General features: G+C 42.2%; 2 protein-coding genes across 2 annotated transcripts; both read left to right on the top strand.

Annotated features, from left to right (window-relative positions):
* The first annotated feature begins 603 nt into the window (after positions 1-603).
* On the top strand, positions 604-1,982 carry LOC149498998 (uncharacterized). Its single transcript, XM_089715401.1, has 2 exons — positions 604-1,266; positions 1,343-1,982. The coding sequence occupies exons 1-2, from the start codon at positions 631-633 to the stop codon at positions 1,976-1,978; spliced, it is 1,272 nt and encodes a 423-aa protein (XP_089571527.1). The 5' UTR covers positions 604-630; the 3' UTR covers positions 1,979-1,982.
* A 13,497-nt stretch (positions 1,983-15,479) lies between these two features.
* On the top strand, positions 15,480-18,711 carry LOC149498997 (uncharacterized). Its single transcript, XM_089721570.1, has 2 exons — positions 15,480-15,857; positions 18,205-18,711. Exons 1-2 carry the CDS (start codon positions 15,480-15,482, stop codon positions 18,709-18,711), a joined length of 885 nt encoding a protein of 294 aa, XP_089577696.1.
* Positions 18,712-21,403: the final 2,692 nt, after the last annotated feature.

The raw sequence follows: 21,403 nt of genomic DNA, 5'->3' as shown, positions 1-21,403 counted from the left end.
ATGCATGGTTTATTAGGTCTGAGAGGAAAAGAGAGAAAAAACAAAAAGGATTTTATTTCAGTTTCTCTCTCTCTTTTTTTTTTTTTTTTTTTTTTTTTTTTTTTTTTTGGGGCCGGCGGTTGGCCGCCGGGTGGGGCCGCCGGCTCGGCGGCCGGGTCCGGCGGCTGGCCGCCGGGCTGGGCCGCCGGCTCGGCGGCCGGTTTCGGCGGCTGGCCGCCGGGCTGGGCCGCTGGCCCTCGGCGGCTGGGCCGCCGTTCCGGGCCGCCGGCTCGCCGGCTCGGTCGCTGACTCGGCGGTCGGGCCGCCGGGTCGAGCCACCGGCTCGGCGGCTGGGTTGCTGACTCGGCGGTCGGGCCGCCGGGTCGAGCCACCGGCTCGGCGGCTGGGCCGCCGGGCCGGGCCACCGACTCTGAATTTCCTTCTATAAAAGCTGGATTTCAGCCCCTTTTTTTTCTCTTCTCGAATTCTGTGCCAGAAAAAGTCCAATTTCGGTCAGTTTTTATTATTTTTTTATTTTTTATTATTATACTTTTTTTATTTTTATTTTTATTTTTCAGTCTTTCATTATTTTTATTTATTTATCATTTTTCTTTTTAGGAAAGATAACATAAAACAAGAAAGAAAAGAACAATGAATCCCTTCTATAACCATAGCATGCACAGCTGGACTAGGAGTCTCTCCAAAGTTGAAAAGATCAATCTGGGGAGGTACGGTCTTTCTCCTGCCATTACTCTCAGAGGTGTGGTAATTGATTGGGATTTTTTGAGGGCCTGCATTAGATTTTGGGACCCCGAGGCCCACGTTTTCCGGTTCGGGGCCATGATGGAAGAGATGTGCCCTCTTTTTGAGGAGTTTTGTGCCATTGTGGGATGTGACCCTAATGCCCCTTTGGTCAGGCATGAGATAAAAGCTGGGTATATTAGATCGTTTGAGACCCTGTTTCGATTCAGCCGGCCCCAAGCTAGAGCTATGATCGTTAATGACCAGAAAGCGATCCTGCTGCCCCTGATTGATGAGTTCTCAGAGGCTCAACCAGATGACCCAAACCGGATGAGGCTGAGGATGCGGGCTTTAGTTTTCTGTTTGTTGGCTGGCTTCTTGTTTAACCGGGATCCAGGCTTCGGGGATCTGCGCCTTTGTCCCATGGTTTGGCAAATGGAAGACATGGGTTGCATCGGTGGTCTCGTACTGGCAGAGACTATTAGGAGCCTCGACAGGGCTGCTTTAGGGTTTGAGGAATGGACAGTCTCTCCCATCATTCTCCAGGTATTTCCCTTTACTACCTTTCCCATTTCCTTTTCCTTTTATTATTTCATTGTAATAGAAAGGATCCATTACTCAGGTATGGTTGAGGGACCATCTCCAAGTGGTTGCCGCTCCTACTCTTTTACCCTACAATCCTTCTCAGTATCGTACCCGGAGGATCTTAATCACACGCCCTTCTACTGATGCATGGACTTCATGGCTGATTGAGTTGGGCCCCGATGAGATATTGTGGTTCGTTCCTTGGTACAATGTTACCCGTTTCATCCAGGTCAGCTTTCGCCATTCTCGGGTTTATCTTCTGGGCCTCACCCATTGTACTTGGTACTGCGCTTTGCGCGTTTTAAGACAAATGGGGATAGATCAAACTGTTCCGGTTATAGATGACTTTTCAGCTGATTCGGCCATCACTCCAGGTGTTACCCGAGCTGTCCTTAGGGCTTGGGTAAGAGATCATCAAATGGTTAGGCCTTTGCCTAACCCTGCCAGTGTTCAGACTTCTCCTGAGTATCGGGCTTGGTTTATTACTACTGTCTGGCCAATTGAGAGACCAAGGAGGACTGCACTGCTGAGCGTACTCGAAGGTTGGGTTCAGGCTGATGCTGAGGATGAGGTTGGGACTGGTGAGGAGATTATGTTGGCTCCTCGGACCGGCGAGGCTGGGCAGATAGGAGACTCAGAGGATGCCGCCCCGCGGAGGCGACGGGATGCCTAGACTTCTATAGGCTTTTTGGACTTTCATTGTTGTTTGATCTTTATTTGGGATTTTGGATTTTTGGATGTATGTTTTATACTTTTGTCTTGGACTTAGCTTTATTTTGGATTCCTTCATTTTCTTGACTTTATTGCTTAAATTGAGAATGTTGTTTAGCTTTCCAAGCATTTTCCAACTTTATTTATTTAAGCTCTAATTTTTGCCTAAACCGCCCTTTCGGGTTTTCAGCTTAGCGAGCTACCCACTTTTGCCTAAGCTGCCCTTTCGGGTTTTCAGCTTAGCGGGCCCCGACTTTTGCCTAAGTCGCCCTTTCGGGTTTTCAACTTAGCGGGTTTTTTCTTATTTTCCTTTTTCTTTTTTTTTTTGGCAAAGAAGCATGAAATTTGTGAAATGACGATTTTTTTTTTACTAATGCTTAGACCGCACCCAATGAGGGTTGCCTACATATCTCCGATATATAATTTCTTTTTTCCAAAGAGAATCAGGCCTAATGTAGTTCATTTACATCATGCAATGATTACACATAATATCTTTTCAACTGATCTAAATTACATGGATTTGTAAATTCCAAACCATCTAAATCAGTCAAGACGACGGCTCCGCCGGATAATATCTTCTTCAACACATAGGGCCCGGCCCAATGAGGACGGAACTTCCCACGTGGGTCTATGATTGGCTGTCTAATTTCTTTCAGAACCAAACAACCTTCTTCGAGTTTCCGATTTTTAACCTTTTTATTAAAATGCCGCGCTATTCTCCTTTGATAAACTTGAGTCTGGTGGATTGCTCGCAATCGCTTTTCGTCCATACCCAAGAGTTGCATATGATAGTTCTCGGCCCAATCTGCTTCGCTGATCTGGCTTTCTCGGATAATTCTTGCCGACTGAACTTCCAGCTCAATAGGCAGCACTGCTTCCATACCATACACTAAGGAATACGGGGTTGCCCCGGTGGGCGCTCTGATGGAGGTCCTGTATCCCCACAAGGCAAATGGTAACTGTTCGTGCCATGCCCTATGCTTCTGCACCGTCTTCTGCAAAATGACTTTTATGGCCTTGTTTGCAGCCTCAACAGCCCCGTTTGTTTGTGGACGGTAGGGAGAGGATTTATGATGCTGGATCTTCTTTCGCTTCAGCAGGTCTGAAAACTCGTTTTGAAAATGAGATCCATTATCAGTGATAATCTCGAATGGTGTTCCATACCGACAAAGGATGTTGGTACGAACGAACTGTGCTGCCTTCTTGGCATTCAAAACCGAATAGGAGGCTGCCTCGATCCACTTTGTGAAATAATCAACAGCAACCAGGATAAATTGGTGGCCATTAGAGGCCTTCGGATGGATCTTTCCAATTATGTCTATGCCCCAAGTTGCGAAAGGCCATGGCGAGGCTATGGGATTCAGATTGATCGGAGGCTGCCTTTGCAGTTTAGCGAAGATTTGACACTCGTGGCATTTCCGTGTGTGCCTCACACAATCTTCGTTCATAGTTGACCAGTAATAACCCAGGTTCATAATTTTCCGAGCCAGGGCCATCCCATGCATGTGTGGACCAGATTCCCCATTATGTAAGGAATCCATGATGGTTTGAGCCTCTTCTTCGTCTACGCACTTCAGGTGCAAGCCATTCCAACTTCTTTTGTACAGAATTCCCTCAGTAAGGAAATATCCAGATGCTAACTGTCTCAATGTCCGTTGATCAGTTTTAGTGGATCCCTCCGGATAGGCTTCACTCTGAAGATAATTCTGTATATCCCAGTACCAAGGCTTGTCATCCACCAAATTCATAACGTGTGCTGGCTGTTTCTGTAGCCGGACTGTCAGAGGTCGAATGACTTGGTCTCCCTCTACATTAACCATGGAGGCCAAAGTAGCTAGGGCATCGGCAAACTGATTCTTGGCTCGCGGCAGGTAGTGGAACGATAACTCTTCAAACTGTTGAGCCAATTCGTCCAAACGTTGTAGGTAAGGAACCAAACGTTCTTCTTTAATCTTCCATTTCCTTAGGGCTTGGGAGACTATTAGGTTGGAATCTCCGAAAACCCTGAGGAATTTTATTCCCTTTTCAAGGGCCGCTTCTAACCCCTTGATGCAAGCTTCATATTCGGCTTCGTTGTTGGTGCAAGCGAAATCTAGTTTAACTGCAATTGGGATGTATTCTCCACAAGGAGTTTTGAATACAACTCCAACCCCATTTCCATGATAGTTCGAAGCTCCATCGAAGTACATCTCCCAGGCTTCGCTTTCCAAGCTTAACAAGTCCTCATCGGGAAATTCCACCTCCGGCATTTGGTCTTCGATCGGTAATTCCGCTAATTGATCAGCTAAAGCTCCGCCCTTCACTGCCTTTCTTTGTACAAATTTCAGGTCATAGGCTGCGAGCACTGACACCCACTTAGCCATCTTACAGTCTAGAACCGGCCTCTCCATAAGGAATTTCAAGGGGTTCGATTCAGAAATAACATGCGTAGTGTAAGATGAGAGGTAATGCTGCAGCTTTGTACGTGCCCAGACCAGAGCCAAACACAGCTTCTCTATTTTATTATATTTCAATTCGTATTCTAGCATCCTCTTGCTGAGGTAATACACGGCATTTTCTACCCTTGTATCTTCTGCTTGCTGAGCTAACATTGCACCCATAGCTTCCTCTGTCACTGATAGGTACAATAGCAAAGGCTTTCCTAGCCTTGGTGGTTGTAAAACAGGTGGGGATAGCAGGTATTGCTTGACTTGATCAAAAGCTTTCTGACAATCCTCGTTCCATTTGACCGCTACTCCTTTCCTGAGTAGTTTGAAAATAGGACCACAAGTATCAGCCAACTGATTGATGAACCGACTGATGTATTGTAGCCTACCCAGAAAACCTCGTACTTCCTTCTCGGTCCGTGGTGCTGGCATTCCTAAAATGGCCTTGGCTTTCGACGGATCAATTTCTATGCCCTTGTGACTGACCAAATGCCCCAGAAACACTCCAGATGTAGCTCCAAAGAGGCACTTTGCTGGATTGAGCTTTAGGTTGTACTTTCGAAGTCTAAAGAAGAACTTCTCAAGTGCTGTTGTATGTTCTTCAGTTGTTTTTGATTTAACCACCATATCATCCACATACACTTCTACCTCTTTGTGAATCATATCGTGGAAGATGGTCGTTGCCATTCTTTGGTAAGTTGCCCCGGCATTTTTGAGCCCAAAAGGCATAACCCTGTAACAGTAAGTTCCCCATTCTGTGATGAATGCCGTCTTCTCTTTGTCTGGCGGATGCATCATTATTTGGTTATATCCAACTGCGAGATCAGTCAAGGAGACCATCTCATGTCCAGCCATTCGGTCCACCAATAGATCGATATGTGGCAGGGGAAAATCGTCCTTCGGACATGCTTTGTTCAAGTCCCGGTAATCCACACACATTCGCACCTTTCCATCCTTCTTAGGAACCGGCACTATGTTTGCTAACCAAGTCGGGTAGGCAATGGGTTCTATGAACTTGTTTTCCAATTGCTTAGCTACTTCCTCCTTGATCTTTAAGGACCACTCCGTCTTTAGCCTCCTTAGCTTTTGCTTCACTGGCTTAGCCTCTGGATATACTGGAATTTTGTGCACCACTATTGCTGGGTCAATTCCCGTGATGTCACTTGCCCTCCACATAAAACAATCAGCAAATTTCTTCAAACATTCACTGACCTGTTCCCTGTTCATGCAATCAGATGCAATGTATGTGTGTTCATTTTCTTCTTTGCCGATTATTATTTTTACTTTTTCATTTTTTACTTCATTTATCTGATTATTTTTGCTTGGAAATGCTTGGAAAAATAAACACACGGGGTAATCAAGAATTTGCAGGCCTTTATTACATATGACGGAATCGTCTTCAAAGGTTACATCAAATTTGACATCTGGATCTTCTAGATCCGACACTGACGACTCAGAAGTGGAACTGGTTCTTGACTCGGTTTCCGACTCAGATTCAGACTCAATACAGGACTTGACAACGGACTCTGGTGCTAGGTTTGACTCGGGAAGGGGTTTATCAGCAGTGCGCTCCTCCTCGATGTACCAATTGGTAAGAGGCCCTCTGTTCGGCTTGATCAGGCTGAGCAGATCTTGATTCCCGTCATTTCCTGTGATGACTGCAACCTCATCAAGGAGACTAGGCTGCATGAAGTCTTCGATTTCCAGTTTAGTGATGGTTTCGGGCCCGTTGCCCCAGACATCGGCAAATACTTCTAACCCAGGCAGCATCTTCTTAGCAGTCGGGCAGGGGAATGGCTCCGGGAAGCCACAATAAGGAATTGTTTCTCCCGGTTTACAGAAATAGCTATTCAAAGTCAGATGATATGGCCGCATTTGTATGCCTCCCTTCTTCCTTCGCCTTATCCTTTCAGCGCGGTCTTCCTCGGTAGGCTCATAACCCAGTCCATAAGTTCCTTCATTTACCGGACATTCCCAGGCCTGCAGTACGGGGTATGTTTTTCCTGACCTTGCCATAATCATTCCTGGCAGGTAGGACATCTTCAGCATCAGAGGCACTATGCAGTTTATCTGTACTGTCCCGAAATCAAAGAGAATTCGAGAATTGGCAGGCTTTCCTTCTATGCATTGCACGGTGTCATACTGAAATCCTGAGAGAGGTAGGTTGGCAGTTTCAGGACTGACCTCAAAGAGAGGCTGGCCCTTTGGCTTTTTCAGCTGATTGTAGTCATCCCCTTGGATGGTGACAACTTTATCTTCATAGGGAAACTTGACCTTTTGGTGCAAGGACGAGGGTATTGCCTTGGTGTGGTGTATCCATGGTCTACCTAGAAGCAGATTAAAGCTGGTTGGTACATCAATTACCTGAAATGGAACTTCCATCACAGTTGGCCCAACTGTTAATTTCAGTGTGGCGACCCCCAATACTTCCCTCCGGGTACTGTCGTATGCTTTCACTATTTGATCTGATGGAGTGAAGTCTGTTTCCTCCAACCCTAAACAGCTGGCTACCCTTAGTGGACAGACATTCAGAGCTGACCCATTGTCAATGAGAACCATGGGCACCGTTTTGTCTCTGGTCTGGACTGTGACATACAGAGCATTATTATGACTGCCTCCCTCTTTAGGCAGGTCCTCATCAGAAAACCCGATGCTTTGTACTTTGGATGACTGGGTGAGGGTGGAGACTAGTACTTCAGGGCTAACCTCCACTGACGTCTGTAATTGGCTCAAAGCCTTGCAAAGAGCTTGGCGATGAGGAAAGGATGCTGCCAACAGTTCCCAGATTGATACCCTAGCTTGTGTCTTTTTCAATTGTAAGAGTACCGGGTCCTCTTTTGGCTCCTCTGCCTTCTGGTAGGGCTTGTTGTGGATTTTATCCAAAACCAGTGGCTCATACTGTCTCCCGCTTCTGGTAATAGCATCGACCTCTTCACTTAGGTCGTTCAGATCCAGGACACATATGTTATTCATCTCTAGGAACAGTTCGAAAGGATCGATCAGTTCCTGGTCATCTATAATAGCATTTACCCCATGATTTGGTAAGGGGTTAGTACTAATGTTTGGTTTACTTCTCGGGATGATTGAGCCATTGTCCACCAGATCTTGTATGCGGTTCCTAAGTGTCCAACACGCTTCAGTCTTATGCCCGTACCCCTGATGGTATTCACAGTATTCATCTGCTTTGTAATTCCTTGGTAAAGGATTTGGTGGGGGCCTTGCTTCCAAAGGCTTGATGTAATTTGCTTTGACAGCTTCTCGGAAAACCAAAAGGATTGGCATCCCGAGATCAGTGTATGTTCTTCTTGACTGGCTGCCATTTCTCATGTTCCCCACACGTAACGGGTTAGTGGGGGTAATGCTTGCCACTTCGTGGACTTTGCCAGCTTGGCTGGGTTTCTTGTACTTAGAGGTTCCTGCGTCGTCTTTCAGTTGCCCCATTTGGATCAGGTCTTCTACCTTCGTAGCAGTAGCAATGAGCGACTGAAACGTTGGCAAGTACTGGGTTTGTAACCGTTGTTGGTAGACAGGTTGCAGATTCTTTATTATTATGTCTACCTGTTCTTGTTCTGAAGGCCGGTTAATCATTTGGGCGGCCTTGGCCCTCCACCTCGTAAGGAACGAGGAAAAAGGTTCATTATTTTTCTGCTTAGTAGTCTCTAATTCCCTTCGGGTAACATCCACCTCCATGTTGTAGTGATACTGGGAATTAAATGCATTACAGATATCCTCCCAGGTCTTCATCTTAGACCGATCTAAGCTGACAAACCATCTCAATGCAGCACCGGTGAGAGATTGTTGGAACAACTGAGCAAGGAGCTCACTGCTCAATCCGAATGGGTTAAGGGCACCCACATACATCTTCAGGTGAGTTTTAGGACAAGTGGTTCCATCAAACTTGTCCATGTTGGGCATTTTGAACTTAGTTGGTAATCTGGCTTTAGGGAACAAAGACAAGGAGTCCATGTCCACCACTTCCTTATGGGTCTTGAGGGCAGTGATTGACCTTTCTAAAAGCTCTAGCTTCTCTCTCATTCTCTGAGCTTCCAGCTCAGAAGCAGTTTTGGAGGGTACGTCATCCAAGTTCAAGGCAGGGTTTGTAGGTTCAGCAGCAGCAGGACCCTGATTGGAAGCGGCAGGCCCACTTCCTCCGGCCGAGGCCCCATTTCCGTTACCATTACCATTCCCCAATTCAGCTATCAGGGCAGCCCTTTGAGCGGCCAATGCCTCATTCATTCTGGCCTCCATTCTAGCCTCCAGTTGTTCAATGAGGTTTTGGATGTCAGACAGTGATGCCATTGGTGAAGGTAAAATTGCAGGAGTCGTAGGTGTAACCGGTGTAGCTGGTGAAGCTGGTGAAGTTGGTGATAGCACTGTAGGTGTGATTGGCACTTGAGTAGGCACTCGGATTGTGGGCACCTGTAAGGATAAGGGTAGTTGGATTAGGTATAGTGTTTGGTGTATCATGGGAGTGATATGAGGTAGATTGACTCTTTGTCCAACTGTGCATGATTGAAGATAAAAGGTGTTTTCTGCTCTCTTTGTGTTTACCCAAATGTTTATGATATGCCATGAATGCGCACAACAACACACCATAATCTGTTTATGATATGATTTTCATCATTGGGTGCATACAGTCCTAAAGGATAGGTTCTATAGGCTATGACACAAATAGAGAATAGGCTTATAAAGGGACCCTTGAGCCTTGAGCATGGATATACCTAACCACATGTGAAACAAAGAGTTTCGCGTGGGTCCAACGGTACGCATGCCCATAGGCCATCCCCAAAAGGATTAGGGATGGTTTGCGGCAACAGGGAGGACGCTTTGGCTGTCCGTCGACATAATCAAGGAGACCTGCCGATCAGCGCTACTTGCTATCCAGACTCAGAAGTTTGAACAGAGAGAGAAGAAATTCATTTGAAATTCATTTTTTATGCAATGGAGAAAAGGATTCTCAATTCGTGCAAATAAATCAACAAATTAAAATGTCTTAATCAATTTGTACAACTTGAGTTTAAATTCCTCATCTCGTATTCTTAAAGAAAGAATACTTGATTTGTGCTAAGGTACCCTGCAAAACAAAGTATTGTAAAATAATGCCCTAAAGAAGGACAGGTTAGTTTACACAACAATAGTAGTCCACTTTATGCAAAATGATTGCATTACTCTCCCCAGTGAAGTCGCCAAACTGTGAACCCCTCCCCAAAATGCCATAGGCATGTGAATGCATGTGACTAAAGGAAGAAATGCACGTGAATGAATGAGTCGCCACCTTGTTTAATTGTTTTAGGGTAAACTAGGAAAAACCCTAAGTGACTCCAATTTTAATTAACCTAGTTACTAGATTAATTAGCCCAATGTCTAAGGCATGGTCTTCGAACCCGAGGTGGATCCCGAGACTATGTCATGCTGATGAAACTAGGTTATGTGATTCGACTTGCCGCCCGGGGTTAGATCCCGAACGTGCCTACGTACTTCCGTTTGAATGGAAGATCAAAGTCAACGTAGTTCGATAGGCCTCTTTTGGAGGGCTTTGAATGGGATGCTTTATGCATGAGTGTGTGTATGCTTTGTGCATTTTGTTTAGGCATTTTGCCAAAAAGGTTGAAGGATTTAGGCACTTGGTGCCAAAATGTTGATTTTGAGGCTTTTAGCCAAAAGAATTTAATTTGGGCTTATTCTTGCCAAAAGATTGATTTTTAAGGCATTTGTACCAAACGAATTGTTTTAAGGCTTTTAAAGCCAAAATATTGGTTTAGGCAATTAATTTGCCAAATGATGCTAATTGGGCGATTGTCGCCAAAGTTGATTGATTTAAGGCAGTTTATTTGCCAAAAAAAATTGTTTGAAGGCTTTTAGCCAAAGAAATTTAATTTAAGCGATTTGTCGCTAAAAAGGTTAATCTTCACTTATAGGCAATTTGTTTGCCTAAAGTGATTAATTAAATTGAAATATAGGCAATTTATTGCCATAATAAAAAAAGTGTTTAATTAGGGCCTTTTAGTCACAATTATTGATTAATTAGACTTAAGCCAAAACTTGTTCGAAATAAAGGCAATTTCACCATAGTTATTGATTAACTAGGCTTTTAGCCAATATTGTCGAATTTAAACTTTAATACCACGATCATTAATTAACCGGGCATTTAGCTTAAATTTATTTAATTGAGGCAATTTATTTGCCTAGTTAATGGTATGAATGCATTTATGCAGTTATAGAATTTAAGAGGAGTAGAAAAGAAGCATGCATGAAATGCTAAAATTAAAAAAAACAGAGTTTAGTTTTGCGTACCTGATTTAGTCGACGGCCACTTCTTAACTCCAGGTTAAGCTCCTCGTTAAGGGAAATTAATTAATTTAATTTTAATGACCACTTAACAAAGAAAGAAAGCAATAAAAGCTAAATTAAAATGCAAAAAAGCAGTAAAGAATTCGCAAGGAGCGAGAGGGAGAAGGAGCGTCCGTCAACACAGACTGAGTCAGGAAAAAAGGAGGCCCGAGGCCTGTATTTATAGGCGCAAAACGGACTGTTTCCGGTGGCTGGGTCGCCGGATGGACCGCCGGCTCGGCGGCCCGCCCGGCGGCCGGGCCGCCAAGTCTCGGCGGCCGGGCCGCCGGCTGAGCCGCCGGATCGGCGGCCCTCCCGGCGGCCGGGCCGCCGGGTCTCAGCGGTCGGGCCGCCGGGTCTCGGCGGCCCGCCCGGCGGCCTGCCCGGCGGCTGGGCCGCCGGGATGGGCCGCCGGCTCGGCGGCCTTCCCGCAGCCAAGCGCCGGTCTTTCGGCGGCTGGGCCGCCGGGTCGGCGGCCTTCCCGGCGGCTGAGACGCCGGGATGGGCCGCCGGCTCGGTGGCTGGCTCCGGTGGCTGAGCCACCGGGGCAGGCAGGTTTATTCCGGGGGCTTTTCCGGGAGTTCCGGACCTCCAAAAAATATTCCGAGACCAGTTCCGAGATCCTCGTAATTTTCCGGACGTTTCAAGTACCATATTGGCATATTTCCGATGAACTTTCCGAAAGGCCTCCGGTCCGGCCGGACTGTTCGCAGTCCGGAAGAAAACAGGCTTTTGAGCCTCAAAATTTGAGTGTTCACAGCGTCCTCGTATCCTCATTGGGTTAGATAGGGGCATAAAAACATGCGTCAATACTAATGAGTTTCATTTCTCTCGTGGCCTTTCTCATTCTTTTTTGTATGGTAATTGTAATGAGGTTGGTGAATCCCTTTTACACTTGTAGAGCACTTCTTTTTCAAATGACTGTTCATAAGTTTTTTTAGGCAGATGTAGTTTCTACAACCTGTGTTTTAATCAATCAAATGTATTTATTTGTTCTTAAAGGTGATATTTCACACTCTGTTCTCTTTCCATCTCAACCTTTATTTCATATTGAACCTCGAGTATTTGTTAGTACTTGTTTTGTCCATGATGTTCACCTTCAAGTTGCTAAACTTGATCCAAAATCTCTTAAGTTTGTTTTTTCTAGGATATTCTCGAGTTTTAAAAGGTTACATGTGTTTCTCTTCTGCACTTAATATGTACCTTATGTTTATAGATGTTACTTTCTTTTTCTTTCATATGTCTCCAACTTATGATAATTAGGGAGAAGATGACCTTTTAGTCTATACTGTTAGTCATAATAATCCACTTGTGTCTACTCCTCCTGAATCGGTTCTTGTGCCTTCTGCTCTTGCACCAGTTCGGCCACTACCTCCTATTGTTCATTTTTATTCAAAAGGCCTCAGAATACATACTCACACCCTTCATCAAACACTTCATCTTCAAATCCAGTTTCCACTACTCCTCCATCTAGCGATCTTCCCATTGCTCTTCGCACGCTACAAAAAAATACAGTTTAGCAACGGGTTTTCCATTGCTAAATTTAGAAAAATCATTGCTAAAATCAAAATAGCAATGAATTACTTCCCATGCTAAATATAGCGATGCTACTACTTTCACATCAGATTTTTTTATCTATTGCTAAATTAGCATCGGATATATCGGTTGCTAATTGATAAAACATCCGTTACTAAATGTTGTGCCTATTTGGGTAGCAATTTTATTGCAATTCATTGCTAATGTAGTTGCCAGTTCCGTTGCTACAACGTTGCTAAATCCATTGCTATATATTGCGATACTAATTCCGTTGCTAACATACATCAATGTATCATGAAAAATCATTATTAATCCGTTGCTATTCACATCTGTGGCTAAATCCATTACTCAATGGTATTAATTTCTTAAAAACATGTTGTTGCTAATCTATTGCGAAATATGTTGTCATTTAATTCCATTGCTAAATCAGTTGCTGGTAATTTTGACATGCTATAAGAGTCCGTGGCCAATCCGTTGCACCATCCGTTAGTATTTAACTTTGTTGCTATATACGTTGCTAAATTATAATAATGTAGAATAAAAATCCATTGCTAATTCATTGCTAAATCCAATACTATATAATTCCATTGCTAAATCTGTTGCTAAATCTATTGAAGTGTTATATACATCCATTGCTAGTTTGATGCTAAACTTGTTCCTAATGTTTTAATTTTACTCTTTTATATTTACTTTAGAATCAGCAAAGCAAAATATTTATACGATAATCAATTTTTTAATAGAGTTATTTAAGTTAAATATATTTAACATCTAATAAATTTGAAATTTATGTCTAATTAACAAAATAAAATATTTGTAATTGATAAGTGTTCTAATTAATACATTTATAACTAATAGAACTATGGTCAACCTAAATTAGTACCATCACCATCATCATCATCTTGATGAGTATCTGAAGAAGACTATGGTTTGGAAAGCTGTGAAGTATGAGTGGATGGAAAGAGTAAGCTATCTACCACTACTGGAAAATGAGCACGAAGTAGATCCGAAAGTTGCTTTTGGAGTTGATTTTGCATCTATCTCTATTATTGCTGGACTTGTTGTTATAACTTCTCTTGCTGTTGCTGATGACGCATCTACATCTCCTTCATATGTTGCTCTCTTTCTTAAATATGGGAATCAATATTCTTATTTTGTTGTTCATAAAGGCAAAATGTTGCAGAGGAGCTAGTAGTGCTAGAGTGTTACCGTTATAAACTTGCTGACTAAATTTAAATTGCTGCTGTTATTTTGTTTTTTTGTTTTTTGTTGACTGAGTTTTTGCTAGAAAGTAAGAGTAGTGGCTAATAAAACGTGGAACAGAAGCAGTCCACTTTGTAGCTATTCTTTAGCATAATAGTAGCCGATTTTGCTGTAACAAACTCCCTTTACAGACTATAAAGAGGAGAGTAGATTAGAGGTTTTTTCCACCTTGTCTAATAAAAATAGAATCAAGTTTTTCCTCTAAAAAGTGCGTACTCTATCTGCAGAATTTAAATGCAGCAGTAAGAGTTCTATTTTGTTTATCTTAAGTAGGTCTTCCCCTTGCTGTATTTCCAACATTTGGTATCAGAGCCTTAAGATCAAGGCCTACACAACACAATGTCTCACATAGAAATAGAGAGAGAACAAAGTGAAGAAGCCTCTAATGATGGAGACACCTCTACAGTTGAAGGCGCCTTGTTCCCCGAGAAAGAAGGTTCAGTAACGTTGAAATATCCTATGCTGACGAAAAGTAACTACGCAGCATGGGCTATAAAGATGGAGGTCTTCATGATGGCTCAAGGTGTGTGGGATGCAGTTGAGTCACCAGGGCCAGTTGATAAACGCAGAGACAGGATGGTGTTGGCTGCCATTTACCAAGGTATAGGAGAAGATACCTTGCTTCAACTGGGTGCTAAGAAGACTGCAAAGGAAGCATGGAACATGCTGAAAATGATGAACCAGGGGGCTGACAAGGTTAAAGAGGTACGAACTCAGATGTTATGGAGAGAGTTCAAAGCGTTGAGAATGAGTGATTCCGAGAATGTTGATGATTTCTCAGGAAGCTTACAATTATTTTCAACAAATTAAGGAGCCTTGGAAATACTGTAAAGGATGAAAAGGTGGTGAAAAAATTGTTGAGATCAGTCTCATCCAAGTTCCTACAGATCGTATCCACCATAGAAGAGTTTAGTGACCTATCAACCAAATCAGTTGAGGAGGTGATAGGTTCACTAAAAGCCCATGAAGAACGTCTACTCAGCTGTGGTGGTAAGTCTGAAGAAACACTTCTTCTCACGAAAGCCGAGTGGAAGGCAAGGGAGGAGGCAAAAAAAGAACAAGAAAGCTTCTGCCGATACAAGAGGTGGTAGAGGCAGAGGACGCGGTCGTGGCAGAGGAAGACACAGCGGTGAGGCAAGCAGAGGCGGCGATGATGAGTCGAAATCACAAAAGAAGAAATTTGAAAAATCAAAAATTAAATGTTACAGCTGTGGCAAAATGGGACATTTCACATCAGAATGTGTGTCAAATGAGAGAGATGAACAAGCTAATTTGACTGAAAAAAATGAGGTAGAACCGTCCCTTTTATTAATTGAAACTTGCGAGCTGAACATTTCACAAGGAGAAATTTATATTGAAGAACCTTCCTTGTTGATGATCAAAACCTATGAAGTCAATGAAGGGGAAGTATATGTAGCAGCTACAGGAGGAAGTGTTATGAAGGAAACCGGTTGGTATCTCGATACTGGAGCCAGCAACCACATGACAGGTGATGTAAATTGCTTTTCTGAAATTGATCAGTCAATTACTGGTAAAGTAAAATTTGGTGATGGGTCTATAATCAATATACATGGGTTAGGTTCAGTGTTGTTCCAATGCAAAAATGGAGAACACTTGACACTAACAAATGTATATTATATACCAAAATTGAAAAGCAATATCATCAGCCTAGGACAAATCGATGAAAATGGCGGACGTGTGATTATTGAAGGAGGAATCTTGAGGGTTTATGATGACTCAAATCGGCTCACAATCAAGGTGAAGAGACAACCTAACAGATTGTTTATTGCAAAGCTCTAGGTTGCCGAGAGAGTGTGTTTGATGACTCACATATCAGATCAGAATCGGCTATGGCACGCGAGATGCGGTCATCTGAATTTCCAAGCATTGATGAGGATGTCAAAACAAAGAATGGTGGAGGGACTGCTAGAGATTACACAAACTAATCAGGTGTGTGATGGTTGTGTAGTGGGAAAACAACACAGATTGCCATTCCCATATACTGCAACGTTTAGAGTAAAGGAACAGCTTGCGTTGATACATGGAGATCTCTGCGGTCCGATTTCACCAATTACACCAAGAGGTAACAAATATTTTATGCTCTTAGTTGATGATTACTCATGCTATATGTGGATTTTTCTATTAAAGTGGAAAGGTGAAGCATTCAAAGCTTTCAAAAGATTCAAGAAGCTGGTCGAATCTGAAAGTGGAAAAAGATTAAAGTGTTTCAGAACAGATCGTGGGGGTGAATTTAATTCATCTGATTCAAGAAATATTGCGAAGAAAAAGGTGTGAAGAGACATCTCACGGCACCATTTTCCCCCACAATAGAATGGCGTCGTGGAGAGAAGGAATCAAATTGTTCTTGAAATGACGAGGAGCATAATGAAAAGCAAATCGGTACCTGCAAATTTATGGGGTGAGGCTGTTAAAACTTCAGTTTGTGTTGAACAGGTGTCCGACGAAGAGTGTAGAGGGGATGACACCATATCAAGCTTGGTGTGGGAAGATCCCAAATATACACCATTTTCGTGTATTTGGTTGTCTTACTCACATCAAGACAACATCACCTCATCTCACCAAACTTGAAGACAGGAACATAAAAGGAGTCATGCTTGGATATGAGGAAGGATCAAAAGCTTACCGAATTTATGATCCAATAAAAAGAAGCTAATAATAAGTAGAGATGTCATTTTCGAAGAAGAAAAGAGTTGGTCATTGTTGACGCGTAGTTTTATGCCTCCATCTAACCCAATGATGATATGAGGACAAATGATGAGGTTTCACAATAAACCAAAAGTGCCTGAATCAAAAAAAATTGAATCAAACCACCCAAAGGAGTCTGACCCGTGTTAGGGCTGCGTCACGCAGCTAATACCTGCGTGACGGCACTCTCAGTTGCGTCACGCAGCTCCAACAGGGCTGACACCCCTGGCGCGCGCCCGTGCAACGGCCTGACTGTTTGTATGGATACGCGGCAACTGTACGAAAAGTAAGTCGCGTCACGCAGATTTGCGGGTGCATCACGCAGCTCATACCCGCGTGACGCGACTGCCCTGTTGCCCTAACCATATAAATACTGCATTACACAGCAAAAACGGGACTTTTTGAAACTTTTCTCATTTTCTCTCAAAAAAGACTAAGGCATTTTAGACTAAAAGAAAACGATCGCGGCTAGGGTTTTCCTAAAAGACTCCAGTGAGTAACTTTGAGGAAGATCAAGCCATTAGGCACATAGATTGAAAGCTTAAAAATATAAAAAGGACATAAAAAAAGAGGAAAAGATAAAAAAAGAAGGGTTTTATTATTAAGATTGGGCATTGAACATTTCTGGGATCGTGAAGCTTCATCCCTAGATCAACCATATCGTATGCAATCCTCAAATCTGAGGGTTAGGTAATCATCTAAACCATTCTTTTGCATTTTTAGTTACTTATTTGCGAAAGTCTCATTTTCTTAGTATTTTAGTTAGTTTGGTTTTGATTAAACTACATTTTGCCTATCTCTGAGTGTTTCTGAATTGTATTAAACCTCTGTTGATAAAAAGAACACGTAAAAAAGAGTAGTTTGAATGGTAGTTCCGGACCAGAGCAGCCGCGTCACGCAGCTCCTACCTGCGTGACGCGACTGTTCATGTCCAAAAGTCTTGGATTCAGACTGGACCACCTGCGTGACGCAGCTATTCGCATACCCAGGATACTTTTATATTTAATGTGATATTTTGGATGAATAATCAATAAAAGTAAGAATTTCAATAAGTCGCGAATAGTTCCGTCACGCGACTGTTCTTCGTAGAACAGCTGCGTGACGCAACTGTACCTATTTCCAGTAATATGAATAAGGGGAGCTGCGTCACGCGACTGTTCCTTATGGAACACCCGCGTGACGCAACTGTCCTAAAATTTCAGTATACATTCCTTATTTCGTCTTAATTTCATATTATTAAGCAGACTTTAATTTCAATTCAGAAAATGATCAAACATGGGCAAATTAAGATTTAATCAAATCAAATCGACTAATTATTAATGATTATGAGGTTTTAGGATTTATTTCTCTTTGTTTATTATTTATTATATTATCAAACTCGGTTTGTGGCCCGCCTTTAACCTTAAGGCAAGAGCAGGTCTTTTATTATACTTGATATGTGTTATGGATGAATGATGGATGTGATGATTTATTTATAATGAATGCAATGAATGGATGAAATTAATTGGGACGGTTAATTAATTTTCCACATAGGAACTCGGTTCGATTTATTCGGGTTGGGTTTAAATAATCGGTTTTTCTAAAATAAAGTCCAATTAGAAATCGCAGGTTAAAAGAGGCCGGTTTATCCGGGCGTCGGCTTCCAACGGGCCGACGTACCCAATTCCCTTACCTAGAATCGTACTTGGTACGCCTGACCAGTTTTTCCAAAATAAAAGGCCTTGAATAAAAAATGGGTTAAAATGGAGTCACTTTTACAAAATAAAAATCAAAACGATCCCATTGCCGAAATAATGGGTGGCGACTAAAAATGATTTATAAGACCGATTTATCGGCATCGTATATCCAAAGGTTTTGTCACCACTTTTCAAAAACAAACACCAAAACCAAAAATAAAAAAAACAACGATTTTTCTCCGGGGGGAAAACAGTCATGGCAGTCCGGAAAGAAAGAAGAGGAGGTGGAGAGTGTCGGCACCTTTGCTGTACAATTAAGAGATACAGGGGGTACTACAACGGTATTGGAGGAGGGGGAGGTGTCGCCTCTATCCTCGATACAAACCTCTCCTACCAATGCATCAGACTCAAATTCTAACAACTCTACTCAGCCACAAAAGTACAGGTTATTGCAGGAAATCTACAATGAAACCAGAGAAGTTGACACAGAGATAGGCATGTGCTTCTTGTCTATGGAGGAACCAACACAGTTCGAGGAAGCAAACGGCAATGAAAATTGGCGGCAAGCAATGGAGATGGAGATTGAATCAATCCAGAAGAACAGAACTTGGGAGCTTGCAGATTTGCCTAAGGATCATAAAGTTGTAGGGCTCAAGTGGATTTTCAAGCTGAAGAAAGATCCAAATGGGAAGATAATCAAGCATAAAGCCCGACTTGTAGCAAAGGGCTATGTGCAGAAATATGGAGGTGATTACAAATAGGTGTTTGCTCCAGTTGCGAGGATTGAGACGGTAAGAAAAATTCTTGCATATGCAGCACAAAGGCAATGGAAAGTTCACCATATGGACGTCAAAACAACATTTCTAAATGGTGAACTCGAAGAGGAGGTGTACGTGCTGCAGCCTGAAGGATTTATTGACAAGAATCATCCGCAGAAGGTGCTTAGACTTCATAAGGCCTTGTATGGCCTAAAGCAAGCCCCAAGAGCATGGAATATCACTAAATTTCAGAAAATGCCCATTCGAGCACGCGGTTTACATGAAGGAAACAGACAATGATGTTACTGTGGTGGGAGTATACGTAGATGATCTTATCCTCACAGGATCAAGTGCAACTTTGATTGATAAATTCAAGCATGAAATGAAGAAGGTGTTCGAGATGAGTGACTTGGGACTCCTAAGCTACTACATGGGAATCGAGGTGAAACAAAACTCAGAATCTATAACTTTATGCCAATCGAGTTATGCCAGCAAGATTCTTGAGAAAGCAAGGATGTCGGATTGTAATAGCTATCATATACCCATGGATCCGAGGTGCAAACTGAGTAAGCATGATGAGGAACCACCAGTTGACGCTACTGCATACAGAAGCTTATCGGGAGTCTTCGATATCTGGTAAATACCCGTCCTGATCTTGCTTATTTAGTTGGGGTGGTTAGCCGATATATGGAAACTCCAACAACATCACATATGAATGCTGTTAAGCAAATCCTTCGATATGTGAAAGGAACACTTGATCTCGAAATCGTGTGTAAGAAGAATTAGGAGTGTGAGGCGCTGATTGGGTATAGTGACAGCGATCTTGCAGGTGATACGGATGACAGGAAGAGCACAACTGGAATTATGTTTTTCCTTGGTGAAAGTCCAATTACTTGGGTTTCACAAAAACAAAGAATTGTTGCTCTTTCTTCGTGGGAAGCAGAGTACATTGCAGCAACAGGAGGTACCTGTCAAGGCATGTGGCTTACAAAGATAATTGCAAGTTTGAGAGGCAATAATCAAGTTAAGCCTATTCTAAGGATAGACAATAAATCAGCAATCTCTTTAGCCAACAATCCAGTTCATCACGAAAGAAGTAAACATATCGATACAAGGTTCCACTTTATTCGTGACTGTGTAAAAAATGGAGATGTCAAGCTGGATTACACCAGAACAGAAGTGCAGCTGGCAGATATTCTAACTAAACCACTGGGAAGACAAAGGTTTCTGGAGCTAAGGGACAAGATTGGAGTCAAGCAAGTTTAAGGGGGTTATTGTTACCGTTATAAACTTGCTGACTAAATTTAAATTGCTACTGTTATTTTGTTATTTTGTTTTTTGTTGACTGAGTTTTTGCTAGAAAGTAGGAGTAGTGGCTAATAAAACGTGGAACAGAAGCAGTCCACTTTGTAGCTATTCTTTAGCATAATAGTAGCTGATTTTCCTGTAACAAACTCCCTCTACAGACTATAAAGAGGAGAGTAGATTAGAGGTTTTTTCCACCTTGTCTAATAAAAATAGAATCAAGTTTTTCCTCTAAAAAGTGTGTACTCTATCTGTAGAATTTAAGTGCAGCAGTAAGAGTTCTATTTTGTTTATCTTAAGTAGGTCTTCCACTTGCTGTATTTCCAACATAGAGTGCCCAAAACAAATTGATGCCTGTGAACCAAGGCCATAAACTCGCTACTTCTTCACACTGCCTACTTCTTACAAATATATTTATGCAACGTCCATCGAGCGTGGCTCATTAGTTCCTTCCTGAGGCTGAGATTCCACTGGGACTCTAGATGAAATTGCCTCTTGAAAGTAAAAACACATATGGTAACCTTTAATGCCATGTTGAAAGTTTAATAATAAGCACAATGATGATAATTGGTTATGTTAATTACAAATGCGCTCTTTGATTTCTAGTCCACAAATTGCTTGTCCTTCTTCCTAGTATGTGTTGCCTCTAAAGCTCATATGGAATTATTGGTCGATATAGTTGAGCCTTCTAAAATAGAGATCATATTATAATGTATTTAATGGCAGAACAAATGAATTTGCATGATTTAATAACAATAATATTAATCTTAAAATGTACATAACAAGCATTTTGCAATAACTCTATATGGAATGGAGCTTCTAGTATGTACTGAGGGACTAGCTCCGACGCCACCGGTCTTGCTTAGCCAAATGGCATGGAATTTTGAATACACTCATACTGATATATAATTTGTCCCGCCAATATAGATAATCTAATTTAATAAGAGCCCTTCACCACTTTTATCTATGAACAGCTAACAAGAATAGCCTAAAAGTCAAAATTCTAAAGTTGTTTATTACATTGAAAATCGTAATCAACCAAGTAAGAAGAGGCAAAGAAGATTTAGGGAAGAAAGCAAAAAAGTTAGAATGTAAAAGGAAAAGACAACACAAACAAATTCACTATGTACTTAAACTCTTCTATAGTATCTCTTACCTTTTCTCTTGCACACAAGAAACAATCAGATGAGCTGGAAAATCTTCTAACTTCAATGTCTCAATTATCTGATCTGGGAAGGAGAGCAGAGCAATCCTGAAGTATCTGCACTAACAACTGAACTAATTAAGGCTAAACCATCAGCCTAAAATTACAAAGATTAAAAAGAAAAAAAAAGAAAGAAATAAACATAAACAGATACGGATTGAAAAATAAACATAAACAGACTCTCCC

The sequence above is a fragment of the Jatropha curcas genome, chromosome 1, assembly GCF_041381405.1.
Source record: "Jatropha curcas cultivar XTBG-Jc1 chromosome 1, XTBG_Jcur_1.0, whole genome shotgun sequence".
Classification (NCBI taxonomy): domain Eukaryota; kingdom Viridiplantae; phylum Streptophyta; class Magnoliopsida; order Malpighiales; family Euphorbiaceae; genus Jatropha; species Jatropha curcas.
This window is presented reverse-complemented; position numbering and strand designations above follow the sequence as displayed.

Coding starts and splice junctions, on each gene's coding strand:
- LOC149498998 (XM_089715401.1), top strand. CDS start 631: ATGAATCCCTTCTATAACCATAGCATGCACAGCTGGACTAGGAGTCTC. Junction 1,267..1,342: donor TCTCTCCCATCATTCTCCAG/GTATTTCCCTTT, acceptor TCCATTACTCAG/GTATGGTTGAGGGACCATCT.
- LOC149498997 (XM_089721570.1), top strand. CDS start 15,480: ATGGTGGAGGGACTGCTAGAGATTACACAAACTAATCAGGTGTGTGAT. Junction 15,858..18,204: donor GAAATATTGCGAAGAAAAAG/GTGTGAAGAGAC, acceptor GGGGGAAAACAG/TCATGGCAGTCCGGAAAGAA.